Genomic DNA, 15,182 nt, shown 5'->3' on the forward strand with positions numbered 1-15,182 from the left:
ATAGTTTTGTTATACAAGTCATCAGTTTTAGCAAAAAAATATGTATCATATTTAAAGTAACAGAGCTGCACAATATGTCAAATGGAATATTAATGTTTGCAATACTGCAACTGGAAGTGCTTGGATGAATTATTTTTATTTGCGTATATTAAAAGGCACAAGACATAAGGGACAAGAGTGGGAAATGACTCAAGGAAAAGTTATAAGCTATAAGCAGGAAAGCTCTTTTCATATTCCAATAACGTAACAGCCACAGAAAACAGGTAAATTGCATTGATAAGAAAGACAGATATGATTTTAGGAAAATTAAGGTTAATTGACATATATTATATGAAACAGTGTTGCAATTTGATGATTCTTGACATTGTGCAGCCCTAAATAACCATACAAGCGCGCTTGTCCACAGACAGCGCTTCACTTTTTCTACATTTTAAGTTAATGCCTTATTCCAAATTATATTAATCTCTTTCCACAAAATTCTACACATATGTACCCCATTATGACAATAACTTTTATAAAAAAATTTTTTTTACAAACTGTCACTATGTCATGACAGTATAGTATGAGACAGATAATTTGTGGAATAATCGAGCTCCTCTGCCTTCTCTCAGCGGTAGAAACATTTAGTTGAAAATGTGTGTCCGCATTGTTGTTTTTGTCCAGTCTGTTGCTCATGATGGACTGCTGTGTAGGGTGTGCACCCAATGGCCACTTTTTAAAAAAAATGTCACAAAAGACATTATAATCATTGTCATCTATCAATTGTCACTTCACACATAATGACTTAATCCAAACTCTTCAAATTAGACTTGAGATGTTGTTTTTTATTGTTCTAGTACAGATTTGTGATGTTCAGAAGAATTGAAAATCATACTGAATAAAATACACTTTATTTTTTGCTAATTTGCTTGCTTAGTTGGTTAGTTTTTAGCCTTACAAAATTCAATAGACCAGAACTAGACTTTGTAGTAGCCCACCTAGACCGTCAGCACAAAATATAGGCTTAAAGCCAAGAGGAGCAGTTTTTAAAAGAAAATGAGACGCTAAAGCCATCTTGTGGGGTAAACCTGAATTACTGATCAAACTGGAATTTAGATACTGTGCTGTGCATATTGACAACCCTGGTGAGGATGTGGAGAAAAACATGAGGAAGATCATTTGTATTTATTTATTTAAACCAAAATCCCAATTCTTTTTACCCCTGCTGTCAACACTTTGCCCAGGCGGCTTGTTTGCCATTGGGGGAGCATTTTGTCTTTAGGAGACTGAGGTCGCCATGACAGCAGGTTGATATGTTGCTAGTAAACAATGTGTTGATTTGGCCTTAGGGCTTGGGTCATTATCCAGCTGAAAGACTTGCTAACGAGCTATTTTTAGTTTCATTGCTAGAGTTAAGAGTTTTATTCCACATGTAGTATTTCAAATAATTCATGACCCTGGCAGGGTGGGCGGAAAGTGTTTCTTTTCAACCGTTACAACAGTTTAATCAGTTATCATGTAGCAACATGTTTTTCCGAGCCGCCTTTAAACGCAACTCGAGTGTAAAGACGCTCGCGCCAGTTTTACACCTATGGGTGGGGCAGCGACGCACATTATGCTGTTTTACGGAGCGGCACGCCCGAGTGTGTTAGAAACATGGCACAAAACTAACAATAGCTTGAAGTTTTTCCCCCGACAAACGAGTAAGTTGTAATGCTGTCGAATTCAGACAATGTTGGCTAAATGATTACATCCATGCCAATATCACCTTAGGCTTGTTAGCAAGAATAGGCTACTCATTTTCTCCATATAAGATCTTATCTCACTTATGCCCGGCGTTTGTCTTTGTCTTCTTTTGAGTTTAAAATAAGAAAAACATTAAAGAAATCAGTCAAACACAGAACTTTAATTTGAGAATTAAGAAAGAACTACAAAGAGTAGACGGGTAATTCATGAAATCTACATTTGTAAAGGTGCCATTATGTAATCCTCCTGTTAACGTGTCATGTGGCCCAACTTGCAATTATTTGAGTAAAAAGATCTAAATTAGAAACTGAAATTCAAAATATAAAAAGGTCAAAGGTGCAACATTTCATTGCAAGAAACTGGACACTTTCTCTCATCAGTTAAGTTGCTTACAAATCTGTCACTTGTCTTCATATATTAATAAAAAAAAATGCCCCAAAACATTAAGTTACATTATTATCTTTTAGACTATTAACAACCAGGGCGTTTTGATTACAACGGAATATTTGGGCCATGCTAAGATAATTTAAAAAAAAAATTAAATTAAGAGAATAAAGACATATGAGAATAAAGTCATCACGAGAATAAAATCATACGAGAATTAAGTCGTAGTATTGTGAGAATAAAATCATATGATAATAAAGTTGAAATATTACAAGATTGAAGTCATAAGTTGTAATACTATGACTATATTCTCATAATACTACAATCATTTATTTTTTAGAATGGCCCTAATATTCTGTTGTATTAGACAATTGTTAACAGTAAAAAAAAAAAAATAAAAAATCACACTTAAACATAAAGAAATCTGCTGATTTCTTTGAGTCTGAGCTCTTATTCTCCACCACCTTCGTCCTTATTAACCTCCTCCAGCTCTTCATTCTGTGCTCCAGTTTTCTCCTCATCTTGTGCAACTTTCTCCTCCTTGTCCTTCTCCGCCTCCCCTCCGTTGTGCTTGTCTCTCTGCTCGGCCGCGTCGGTTTTCGTCTTGGCCGCGTCCTCTTTTACCACTTCCTGGACATTGTACTTCCTGTACAGTGTATAGTCTCTGGCCACGCTGACGCAGCACACGGCCTTGATGACCTCCACGATTATCGTCAGTTCGGGGTTTGTCAGGTCCACCTTGTTTTTCGGGTTCAGCTTCCCGACGAGACCTGCCATGGTGGTGGAAAGAAAATTTTCGTTTTTAAATCGGAAAACTGCCAATTCTGAGATGCCGCGGCAGATCTGAACGCACCTGCAATGGATTTGATGATTTCCTCTCTCTTGTTATGGCTGCTGTTTCGGGCCTTGAAGGCGATCTGGTAGGTTGCACTGTGTGGAGTTTTGAACCAGGGCTCTAAGAAGGTAGTCAGGTATTTCAGCATGTCTTCCTGGAACGCCTTGCACGTTCCAGTTACCTGCGGCAGACAAAAAGAAAGATCAGACACAACAAATGACAAAAAGAACAACAAATGATGGTAGACTGTATATCCAACATAAAACTGTGCAGAAATTGTTCTTCATCTTTCATATAACTTCTACCACAATCAATATATTCAGATTAGGGCTGATTGTGTCTTCTCACAGGGAGCATCCGGAGGATGACTCGTGACTTCTTCTTCTTGGTGGAGTGGAGGTCAGACAGAATGTGATGAACCAATTTGTCAGGTTCTATAAAAGAAAAAAAAAAAAAAAAAAACGTCCATTAAAAACCCTAATAAAATCTAAAATAAAACAAACGTCCACTGTTTATAAAAAGCTTACCCAGATTGTGAGTTCTGATGAAGATGACATTGTTAGCACCGCTCTCCAGGGCCTGGAAGCGCCTCTCCCGTTTTCCTGCAGACGACTGAAGCTGTGCGACTTCTTTCTTCAACGCCACGTCTACGTCTTCTTCTTCGGCCTCTTCTTCCTCACTGCTGCTGCTTCCTTTGTTGTTCTGAAGCTGCAGGTTAAAGTGAAACATTGTTTTGGCTACAGGCTGAAATAATCTGTCTTATTCTTTACTTATTTTATCTGTGTGAAACAACAAAAAACAGCCTATCAAACTTTGGCAAAATATCCTTCACTGCAGTGTAAACACTTTTTTTGCAAAGTGTTGATCACGCGTGTCATGTGGTCAACAGCCAGATGTCACTACTGGCAGAAACCACAAAGGGGAGGACAGGAAGTAGTTGATTTCTTGTTTTGTTTTTCAGACAATGTGCATCCGACTCCACCACTGCATCACACAGTTCATAAAAACTCCCTCATTCCAACGTGTTGAAGCCATAGCTCTTCTGTAAAATTACTAACTACAATTTCCCCAAAACGCCACATATGCAGCCACTCCCAAGTATAAGGAACTTGTCGCTCCAACGCCTGAATAAGACACAGACGTCTCCTCTGATGGTTAAATTATGAATACATCTTATGTAACTGTTTACATCTATCACTGCCATGATTTAGTGACTTAGCGGATGAACAAGCTTATAAACGTGATTTTAATTTCATTTCTAATTTAATGGAAACACCTCAATAGCAAAATTATGTGTTTTTGTTTCAACATTGGCAAAGTATTGACAAAGATTTGTGCACATTTGTAAAGGAAACGCAGCTGTAGTTACCATGGCCACTGCAGCAGCTTATGACACATTGGGCAATTTGAGTAGGCGAACAGCCTTGCTGGAAAATGAAATCACTCTTCAAGAGTGAACACTTTTTCCTTCCACTCAACTTTCCAGTCTTTTTTTATTTATGTGGAGCCAATCAAAATCGACAGAAAAAAAAACTTTACATATATATTGAGATTCATTTTGTACCAATTTACTAAAATTACTTTTCATTTGACCTTATAATTTGTACATGCAAGCTGTAGAAAAACCTCAAGAGAGGAAGAGCAACAACACGACTAACCAGCTAAAGAAACAATAGTAGCATCAGAGAATAGACCAGAGGACTGGATTCCCGTTTGAAGAATTTTCTAATCAAGTCTGATCTGGTTCAGCCGGGGGGCAGGGAGAAAAAAAACAGCCAGCCGTGAGGTTAGATCACCAGCAGAGGGATAGCATGAAACAGGGACCGAGCATTTGAACGTGCAGTTTCGCTTTCTTTAGTAGCCAACGGGATTAAAACGATTCACCACCGCCAGTCTGACCTTCTCTGGTCCGTAGAGCTTGTCCGCGTACTCATTGAGTAGGTTGAAGGCCTCCGCGGTGCACTTTCTCTCGTTCATGTTGCAGGTGATGAGGATCCCTTGCATTCCCACCTCCAGCTCCCGGGAGCCCTTCCACCGCTTGCCCTGCTGACCGGACACATAGCGCTTCTTGCTCCGCTTCCTCGACTCGTTCTGCACGGCTGACATGCTATCGATGGGCTTTTCCCCCACAAACGCGAGGTGGAGATATTTTTAACCTCCTCTAGGATCTCCACTGACAAGGCTATCGTCAAGGTTCCGGTTCTTCTTCTCCTCCGGTTTTGAAGCTCCGCAGGCTAACGGCACCGCAGCTTTCCACGGGACCTTTAGGGTTCAATGAGAAAAATCGATCAGACACGAGCGGGTTTCCGTTCTCGCACGTGTTCAGGTTAAAACCGTAAACTAGCTGGATCGAGTCACAACATTGCACGTTTGTTGGTTGTCCTCTACGGCGTGTCAGGAAGGACAAAAAGACTCATCGACCGAAGCAAAAAAGGCGAATAGGAAACGGGACACCGAGTAAGCTGGGGGCAAACTGAAAAAACATAAAATAAAGTTAGTATGAGTGAGAGCTGGGTAAAGTACCCTGAAATAGTACTCAAGAGTAGTTCACAAATATTTTAAATAGCCATCCAAGAAATACTCAAGTAAAAAAAGTATTTGGTAAAGTCTACTCAAGTACTAAGTAACTGATCAAATGATCAATTAATATGTAAAAATTACATAATTCTTTTCAATATTTATATGCTCCCACTGGCTCAAGTTATAATAGGAAATAAGATTAGCTACCATAACTACGCGGATTATACACAGCTCTTCATCACGATGTCACCAGGTGACTCTGAACCCATCCAATCACTAGAACAGATAAAGGTGTGGATGTGCCAAAACTTTCTCCAGCTGAACAGAAACAAAACTGAAGTTATCTTTGGACCTAAAGAGGAGCGAACTAGAATCGGTGCACAGCTTCAGTTATTACAACTGCAAACCAGCGATCAGGCCCAAAACCTGGGAGTAGTGATGGACTCTGACCTGAACCTTCAGAGCCACATTAAGATGGTCACAAAGTCGGCCTTCTATCACCTGAAGAACATCTCCAGGATTAGAGGACTAATGTCTCAGCACGATCTCGAGAAACTCATCCATGCATTTATCTTCAGCCACATTGATTACTGCAACAGCGTCTTCACAGGTCTGACTAATAAATCAACAGTTGCAGCTGATCCAGATGCTGCTGCTCGCGTTCTCACTAAAACCAGGAAGATGGAGCACATAACACCAGTTTTAAAGTCCCTACACTGGCTCCCTGTAGCTCAAAGAATAGACTTTAAAATACTGTTAGTTTATAAATCACTGAACGGTTTAGCACCACAATACCTTAAAGATCTGTTATTGCTGTACCAACTGTCTAGACCCCTCAGATCTTCTGGTTCTGGTCTGCTCTGCATCCCCAGAACCAGAACCAAACGAGGAGAAGCAGCATTCAGTTTCTATGCACCACAAATTTGGAATAAACTTCCAGAAAACTGTAAAACAGCTGGAACACTGGGTGCCTTTAAATCTCAACTTAAAACCCACCTGTTTAGAGCTGCTTATGGCTAAATTAGGATTAGAGTGTGGGTTTTGATGTCTTCGATGTTTTTATCTATTTATTAATTTCTTTTAAATGGTGTTTTAACTAAAACTCTGAGGTGTGAGAATCCTTGTCAAATGGCGTTTTGACAAAAAATCTGTAAATTCCATCCTGTCAGGTGACGGGGCCTGGATAATACCCGTGTTAAACAGACGGCGGAGTCCGGCAACGACAGGCGCTTAAATTCTGTAACAAAAGTATGCTTTTATCTTATCTCTTTCTCACCGTTTATTCAATGTCACATGCTGTTCTTATTTTTTTTTTCTTTAATTATGTAAAGCACCTTGAAATGCCCTGCTGCTGAAATGTGCTATGCAAATAAAATTTGATTGATTATCAGATGCATTAAATATAAAGTTGAATGGAAATTTTGTCGTATTTGATGACCCAAATACGACAACTTGGTCTCTGTTTTCATATAGATGGAAATTTAATTTAATCTAACTGGAAAACCATATGGAAGAGATCTTGTATCCTCCAATAATTAACCATAGAAGATAAAACTGTTTGTGTTGAAGACAAACAAATATTAGTGACTAAATCAGACAAAACTGCTTTTTAATATTTTTTTGTTTTGGTCATTTTAATTTCATATTTCTTGTTTTAAACATCAACATGAGCTTCTTGTGTTTTAAAATGCATGACATCAAAAAAAGTATTCTGTGTTAACATAAGACTTACAAAGCAACATATTTTGTCTTTGGCCATTTTGGATATTTCTTGTAAAATCCAAAATGTTCATGGTTGCATATACCCTACACTCCTTTTCTAGAACTGTACAATAAATGGAATAACAATAATTTAACTTTCTACTTGGGCAATATTCCATCACAAAAGCCGTTTTTTGGCAGGATAATACGGCTACATAGGGCTTCATAACCATAACCATTTCCAGACCTGTTAAGGCAGGGGTGTCAAACTCCAGTCCTGGAGGGCCACTGTCCTGCAACTTTTACATGTGCCTCTGCTGCACCACATCTGAATAGAATAATTAGGTCATTAGCAAGGCTCTAGAGAACTGATCTACACAAGGAGGAGGTAATTAAGTCATTTCATTCCAGTGTTTTGGACCTGTGGCACATCTAAAAACTGCAGGACAGCAGCCTGTGTGTTAAGGTGTTTCTCCAGATTTGCTTTTTCAGATCTTTTTACATATAAAAAACCAAACAAAAAAAAAGGTTATAAATCATAGTTCTTTCATAACTCAATCCTGGTCTTAAGAGATGGGGTCCACCTGGACTGCACAAGGTTTTGACCCTGTATGCGGTCCATGTGAGTTTTTACAAGGTTTTTTTTTGTGTGTGGTTTTGGGAACTGACGGTCTGATGGGACAAGCCACCCGCTTCCACACTGTCCGACTGTGATAGCTGCTGTGCTCTTCCTAAGTGTCAAGCTCTAAAGAAATGACTGAGTTAGGGTTAATACTTTTTCACATTAGGCCAGGTTGGTTTAAAGTTAATGTTTGCCTTTATTAATATATATATATATCTATATATATATAGATATATATATATTTTTTTTTTTTGGTGATCTAAAACACTTAAATTTGACAAAGCACTTGTCAATCTTTACAGAACTACTACAAGTCACTTTGGTCATTAAAAAAAATGAACTAGCTGAGGGTAAAATCCAACATTATTAGTTGCATATTTCTCTTAATATTGTGCAGCCCTATTGCTTCCGTCAGCCAGTTTTTTTTTTTCTTTTGTAACTCAGAAGTCCTCATCTTTTGGCTGGTAAATACTAGTGGCACAGTGACTGAGACGTTACAAAGAGTATGCACAGCTGCTTCTCCGCCCGTTCAGCAACTTTTTCTCTGTGGCCGCCTGTACGGAAGTGTAGAGTTGACCTGACAGAGTGATACAGAAGACCCAGCAGCAGGGGGAGCCACTGAGCTGCTCTTCATGAGCGCAGACTCCCATTTAAAGAACCCACAGCCTCTCTCTTTGCCCCCAGAGCGGCGAACCGGACAGCAGTAGAACCCCAGGCCGTGATTCGGACCGCCGTTTGACACAACCTGCCGCCTCGCACGGCGACCACAGGCGCACAGAGGGGAGGTGACCTTTGACCCTTTTGCTGTTAGAGCCCCACTGAGCCGTTTGACACAGGAGGATAGTATGTTTGTTGACAAAGAGGACAGGATGCTTCTGGGTGGGTGCAGAGAGCCAGAGGTGGAGGGATGAGGAGTATTTGGATCAGTATAAACAGTAAATGAGGATTTCAGAGGTTCTCTGTGTTTTGCAGTGGTTGGTTTGGGTCTCGTCGTGGATGGATTTGGAGTGGAAGTGTTTTCAGGCAGAAAGCGGTTGGGTAGAACTGGAGAGACCTCGTTGTTTTGTTTATTTTTACGACATACATCTAACCTTAAATGTCCATTCAGTTTGCTCCAATCAACAACTTTCGGCACTGCAAAACATTTATCTGACTGTCTGCTTGTTGATTGGTGCGGTTCTTCACTTGCCTGATTAAAGACTTCAGCATTTGAATTTACAGATTTCCATGCCATAGATGAATCTCGAGTATTATACAGTATGTTTGGGGTTTCTGTTCTCTTGTGTTGTGAATGATCCATTCCGTCCCACTCCTGACATCTGCCTTCGTAATCTGAAACATAGCCTACCTCTCCACCTGAGATTGTATCTGTTTCAGTCTGATCGGATACCAACACCACATCATCGTAAGAACCGCACCGCTCATCCGTTTCCACCAGAACGTCTCGCTCCTCTTCGTCCACAGAAGATGTTTTGACGACGTGAGGTAGAGAGGAAATGCAGCCAACAGTGGTCGAGAACAGAACATGGCTGCTGCTTCTGTCACCGCATGGTGAGCTACAGTTTGACGGAACTGTGGACAAAAGAAGATGGGGAACAACATGTGCTGTCACCAATTTGTCGGTTTGTCCCTTTAGAGGTGCCGTTGTTACATTCAACAGTGTCTTTGGTGATATTAGGCTGTGACACGTTTGACCTGAGCTTGAACTCGGAGGATGTTTCTGACGAGCTTTCAATGAAATATTGGATGATGATGAGTTCTTGCTGCTGTTGAGGAAATTTGCTTTTTTCCTGGCATCATTCTGCTTTTCTTGTATTTTTTCTGAAGGAGGGACGTTTTTATTGAGAAAGGATTTGACCATTGATGGAGTCTGTGGGAAAACAAACCAGGTAATTGATTAGCTAAAAAAAAGAAATTCAAAATATTCTCTTAAAATTTCATCTCCTACAGTTCAACACTTATAATGTGGTTTGTGGTTAAATGTGCAAGTTGTCAAATTTAACCACAAACTTTAAAGTATGTTATTGGGACTTGATGTGATGACAGATCAGCACATAGTTGTGGCTAAGCCTGTCGCAATAAGCAATTAATCAAACGATACATTAAAATAATTTCCATTCTGCTATTTTTTGAGGAGTAATTTTATTTACAGAAATTTTACAGTCCATTGTTTTTATGGTTTGGGTTGTATTTTTTTTTTTATTTCTGTTTTATTTATTACTTTGGTTGTTGTGTTTTTATTTTAGATATTTCAAACATATTCCAACTCCAGTGCTTTCTACAAAATGGAAGCTTATTGGTTTCTGAGCAGGCAAACCTGCTTATGCCTTTAACATCATTTTAAATGGTCTCAAACCAACAAGATTATCATTTATTGCAAAAACTTGTGGGACAGTTTATCATCCAGAAAGATTTTTATTGTGACAGGCCTAGTTGTGGAGAGTTATGAGTAATAAGGAAAGATGTTGTACGTTTTATAACAGTAAGTTTACTCTGATACTCCTGAAAAAAATCCACTGCAACCAATTTATTACCCTAAATATAGAAATATTGAAATTTAAAATCTTTTTCACAAGAATGTCCTGGCCAAACTGTCTTTAGAAATTCTCTCATCAGGTGTGTGTACTTTAAAGTATAACAAAACCCCTGTGAAAGAATAACCCGCCTGTAGACAGTTTTTGAAAAAAATAAAAATAAAAAATTCCATCTAAGAGGGTGGAGTCAACACACACTGAAGTGTGTGGCCAGGTGTGGGTTGAACTGGAGGAGGTGAAGCAGAGCTGTGGTCATTATATATTTTTTTCTGTGACAAATTTGAATGTTGATGTTCACGGATGTTTTTCAAAAGAAATCTTTTGAACACACTGTAGTATTATCGTCCAGTGTTTTCTTTCTGTTTTCAAGCACAAAACTTTAGAAAGAGGAAGAAGATTATTCTTCATCATTTTCTGAAGTCATTTTATTATTTAGCTAAAATTAAAAGCATGAGATCACAAGATTTCAATATTTTCCACATAGAAAAGCCTAAAATACAAGGTTGATGCTAGGAATCTGGGTTCTCTCAGGACGTCGTCGGGGGTCCACTCACCCTCTCCAGGCTCCGGGTGGTCTTCAGCACACATCCATCTCTCATCATTCTGACAGCCAGCTGAGCTGTATTTCGAGCATCATCTAACCCTGAAATGCAAAAAGAAACAAAAGGAATGTCAAGAGGACTCCAAAGTTTGAACTAAAGAAATGTCACTTTCAGTACCGGAATGTTCTCTCCCAGAAAACTGTATCCCCAAATCTTGAAGTGCTCCGTTCAGGCCTTTGGGTTTCCGGCTGTAAAAGAGCTGGAGATGGAGAAAGAAGTGAAGCGCAGTGACATAAATAGATAAGGTTCAAATTCATCTGTTCTGTTATAATGCATAAAAAAGAGGAATGCAGTGACCCCCTTTTCACTTCCAATACTGACACAGATATCTGAAATTTAGATTCGGCCAATGCCAACCCGATACAGACAGACGGTGCTGAATTGACTTGAAACGTTTTTTTCCTCCAAACACAAACATAAATGTACTGAATTATAAATTTATCTGATAACTCTGCACCAGTATTACATTTAAATACACCAATAGCTTCACAAGCTTGGTCAAACATGTAAAAGCAACTTTAATTGTTTTTACAATTAAAGTTGTTTTAATTATTGTCATTATTGTTGGGATTTTAACAGCGATCGTAAAATAAATAAGGAAACTGAAACTGACAAAAACAATAGGTTGGTTAACTTGGTGAAATATGTCAAAATAAACTGCAAAAAACCTTCCTTCAAATAATTCAGAAAGTGCAATTAGGAGTTTTCAATCTAGTGTAAAATAAATAATAAGACACGATGTTGCTCAGAACACGAAGCATAGAATTAGATTGAATAGATCTGTCCTGATGGATCAGGCACACTGTCACTGATCCCTGATCCAGAATTTTCCTTCAATACCGGGACCGATACAGAGATTAACATCAGATCAATACATCTCTAATAAAATAATAATGTTTTATCGCATCGTTCAAGTCAATATACACTTCATATCTGCCACATTAACTGGAATATTATAAGAAAACATCCACAAACAGTGGGGAAGTTTTGGATGAGCTGGTAGTTACCCTGTATGTGCTTCTCAGGTCTATCCAGCTGCTGAGAACATCTGGTTTATGAAGCTGTTTGCGTTTGCACTCATACTGCAAACAAACGCCAAGATCCCAGTCTGAAAACACAACACAGATAATTCCACTTTAAATACTTTTTGCTTTATGAAAGATCAGAGACATTTTCGAACCACAAAAATGTAATTGCTAACAGTTTAATCATAAGTACTGTGGTTTTAAAAGGCATTTTACATTTTACTGTTTGGTTTTGTGATTTTCATAAGAGCTGATAAAGCTGGCATTTATAAACTATCTTGGGAATAAATATGTTGTGAAATTTCCTCCTTTTATGTAATGCTTTATGCAAAACAGTCACAGCAGTATTTTTAAAGTGATGATGCCTTTTTTACCAGGAAAGTTGAGTGCTCTATATTTTCTATACATTTTATTTTGTATTTATTTCCATTTATAAGTATTTTGTTGATTAACTTATTTTAGGGTAGCCAGAACTTATGTAAGCATAACACAGGAATAACAATAACACTCGATTACTCAACTCCAGCAGAGAAGAAGCAAGTGCCAAAAACATTTAAATCACATTCTGATGTAAAGGTGTACGTGGAGCCCCCTAGCGGTCCACCAAAGTATAGGTGGATGATACTTTTAGGCAATGGAATAAAAAATGAAGTCTGGAAATACATTTAATTTCCCTGCCCCATATTTCCTTTTCCATATGTATGAAAAATATTTTTGATTAAATGTCATACTTCTCTCTACTGTGTAAGAAGCATATATATTTTATTTATTTTTTTTTTAATAAAATTAACATTTTTAAGACATAAGCTAGGTTGGACACAAGGAAGAAAACAAGAAGAATAAAACTAAATGAGAAGATGAACTTGAAGAGAAAACAACATGTTAGGAAATAAGGAGGGAAATAATGCATAAAAAAGGAAACACACTTTTTTTTCAAGATATAATTAAAATACAGAACAGAGAAGGAAATACAAAAATAAGGGCAGAACTTTAGACAAATGAGTAAAAGACTCAAAGTTTTGAACTAGAACTTTTTTTCCAAACTCCACTTCTAATTTCTTTTTCCACACTTTTTCCATTCTTGCAAACAAGAATTAAAAGTACAAAAAAAAATAATCTCAAATCAAATTCCATTATTTCAGCTCGTTCCAGCCTGCCCGGGTGCCGTGATGAACTGACTGTTACCTGACCAGGTGAGGAAAGTGCACAGTTTCTGGGACGCGTCAGAGGCAGAACACGTCTGCTGCTTGTTGGGAAACATCACTCCCTTGTCCAGTTGCAGGTTCTGCACCCAGCGGTTGAACCGAGATAGGCAAATCTGAAGGGGGACGCCGGCTTCTACTTGCACCTATTTAGGGAGCGAAAATCAAGCAGTCAGGTGTGTATGCGAGGAGGTTTCTGTATGTAAAAGCGTTTTGAGTCATTACCTGTGTGATTCCAGTAAGCTCAGTGCAGAACTCGGAGAGAACAGGATGCTCCTGAGGTTGAACGTACATATGAAACTCAGACTCGACCTCCCCTGATGATGTGTTCAGTAGGACAGCAGGGAATTCAACTGCAGGGAGAAGAAAAGGAGATGGACTCCAGTCCACAGAAGCAGAATTGTATCAAATCAAAGTGATAAAAATGCAACCAATACTTACTGATTTCTTGTCCGTAGTTATTTTTCTCTCTCCAACAAGTAGACTCAAAGTCGATCACAATCAAGTATGAAAATATCTGATCTGGAAGAAACAAGCATTCATATAAAGTAAATAAATAAAACCCGTCTAGAAAATATGCTTACTTGTCTACAGTCTGGGCAAATGAAATTTAAAATAATACTCACTTGATATCACTGATTTCTTCAAACCAGAGGCAGACTGACTTCTCTGCCTCAGTAATCCTAATCTCCTTTTGCAGAAAAAAAACAAACATAAAAATACTAAATCCAGAAATTTAACAGATTTATGTATGGTGAAGAAGAAGAAAAAAAAAAAATTATATATATATATATATATATATATATATATATATATATATATATATATATATATATATATATATATATATATACACACACACATACATACATACACAACTCGATGTGATTCCTAATTTTTTTAAACCAAAACAGAAAATGTAAGGACAAGACATATATGTTACAAAAACGTACGTGAAAAGAAAGATGATGTAAAATATAAAATTAAAACAACAACGCAAAAAGCTGACAACTGATTAAATATGCATGATATACAAAACAGAAATTATAACTACTATATCATGAGAATGTGTGTACAACAAATTGCCTGTATTTAATTTAAAATTAATTTAAGTCCTACTCTTAAGTTATATTCTTGCACGTATAAATTTACTTTGTACTAAGTGAATTTTATGGGGGGTTTTTTAATGATCTGAACCTTGTGTGCCTTTTGACCTCGAAAAACAGGTTTTATTTTAAGGGACTTCCTGGTAAATTAATGGTTCAATAAATAAATGTAGATGACAATTTGCTTAATAATAATAACTGATCATAATAATTCAAAATCCAATCCGCTGAAAACAAGACCACACTTCAGTTTTTCTTACGGTATCTTCAGTCATACGTTTCTTCATTCATGTTGTATTCTTAACATGGCTGTATTACACTTCGTATGTCTTTAAATTCAGTTCTTGCTGAGGTTTCTGGCGTGCTCTGTAAGCAGTTTAATTGAACTCTATCTTAACCTTACAGTTTTGGAAAAAAAGAAGAATGATTTCTGTATTTTATGAACATGAATAAAACGGACGAAATTATACCCTCGTGTCACGCTGAGCAATTACAATGCTGATTCTGTCAAAAATAACAAAACCCCAATTGAAAACATACTATAAAATGAACAGTGCACTTTTTTTGAGAAATAACATTTATCTTTAAGGCCCTTAAAAAGTAGGAAATCTAAATATTGGAACTATGCGGTGACGTTTCTTTGTCAAAATGTGTTAGCTTTAGGGGGCCTAATGAGCTAATTCACTTACTTTGCTAGTTTTCTTGTAGCCATATCCGTCGTTTCATGCAAATCCTCTCCCTATGTTATTATCGCAACGTAAATAGCAACTTCTTGCTAAATGACCTGAAAACTCGAAAATTGCCGCTGCTTTTTCAAACATTAATTAATAATGCTGAGCTCGATTAGTTTGTTCTGTAAGGCAGCGACATCGAACGCAGAGCTGCAGGGAAACAGCCAAAAGTCCGAAAACATGCATTTCCGGAAT

The 15,182-nt window shown here is 37.8% G+C and overlaps 2 protein-coding genes across 4 annotated transcripts; both read right to left on the minus strand.

The window, feature by feature from the left end:
• Positions 1-1,866: 1,866 nt before the first annotated feature.
• Positions 1,867-6,018, minus strand: thumpd1 (THUMP domain containing 1). 2 transcript variants are annotated; one of them, XM_088008985.1, is made up of 6 exons: positions 5,915-6,018; positions 4,844-5,206; positions 3,472-3,652; positions 3,293-3,378; positions 2,963-3,125; positions 1,867-2,879 (listed from the first exon to the last, which is right to left on the minus strand). In XM_088008985.1, exons 2-6 carry the CDS (start codon positions 5,048-5,050, stop codon positions 2,560-2,562), a joined length of 957 nt encoding a protein of 318 aa, XP_087865111.1. In that variant the 5' UTR covers positions 5,051-5,206; positions 5,915-6,018; the 3' UTR covers positions 1,867-2,559. The 2 variants fall into 2 exon arrangements, with proteins under 2 accessions (XP_087865111.1, XP_014860927.2); XM_015005441.2 differs by lacking the exon at positions 5,915-6,018 and having other exon boundaries at positions 4,844-5,340.
• Positions 6,019-7,056: 1,038 nt separating this feature from the next.
• Positions 7,057-15,136, minus strand: eri2 (ERI1 exoribonuclease family member 2). 2 transcript variants are annotated; one of them, XM_015005399.2, is made up of 9 exons: positions 14,946-15,136; positions 13,777-13,841; positions 13,592-13,672; positions 13,376-13,503; positions 13,134-13,296; positions 11,931-12,031; positions 11,041-11,122; positions 10,876-10,964; positions 7,057-9,657 (listed from the first exon to the last, which is right to left on the minus strand). In XM_015005399.2, the coding sequence occupies exons 1-9, from the start codon at positions 14,966-14,968 to the stop codon at positions 8,317-8,319; spliced, it is 2,073 nt and encodes a 690-aa protein (XP_014860885.2). In that variant the 5' UTR covers positions 14,969-15,136; the 3' UTR covers positions 7,057-8,316. The 2 variants fall into 2 exon arrangements, with proteins under 2 accessions (XP_014860885.2, XP_087865118.1); XM_088008992.1 differs by lacking the exon at positions 7,057-9,657 and having other exon boundaries at positions 10,719-10,964.
• Between the last annotated feature and the right edge of the window lie 46 nt (positions 15,137-15,182).

Source organism: Poecilia mexicana, unplaced genomic scaffold (assembly GCF_051168715.1).
Source record: "Poecilia mexicana isolate PSO_F unplaced genomic scaffold, ASM5116871v1 scaffold_2, whole genome shotgun sequence".
Taxonomy (NCBI): domain Eukaryota; kingdom Metazoa; phylum Chordata; class Actinopteri; order Cyprinodontiformes; family Poeciliidae; genus Poecilia; species Poecilia mexicana.

Bases quoted from the DNA above. Each gene is read 5' to 3' on its own strand.
- thumpd1 (XM_088008985.1), bottom strand. From the start codon at position 5,050: ATGTCAGCCGTGCAGAACGAGTCGAGGAAGCGGAGCAAGAAGCGCTAT. The intron at 3,379-3,471 runs GTAAGCTTTTTA...TTTCTTTTATAG, and splicing joins CATCAGAACTCACAATCTGG to AACCTGACAAATTGGTTCAT. The intron at 2,880-2,962 runs GTGCGTTCAGAT...CCACCATGGCAG, and splicing joins AATCATCAAATCCATTGCAG to GTCTCGTCGGGAAGCTGAAC.
- eri2 (XM_015005399.2), bottom strand. From the start codon at position 14,968: ATGGCTACAAGAAAACTAGCAAA. The intron at 13,842-14,945 runs GTAAGTGAATTA...TTTCTGCAAAAG, and splicing joins GCTACAAGAAAACTAGCAAA to GAGATTAGGATTACTGAGGC. The intron at 13,504-13,591 runs GTAAGTATTGGT...TTCTCCCTGCAG, and splicing joins TAACTACGGACAAGAAATCA to TTGAATTCCCTGCTGTCCTA.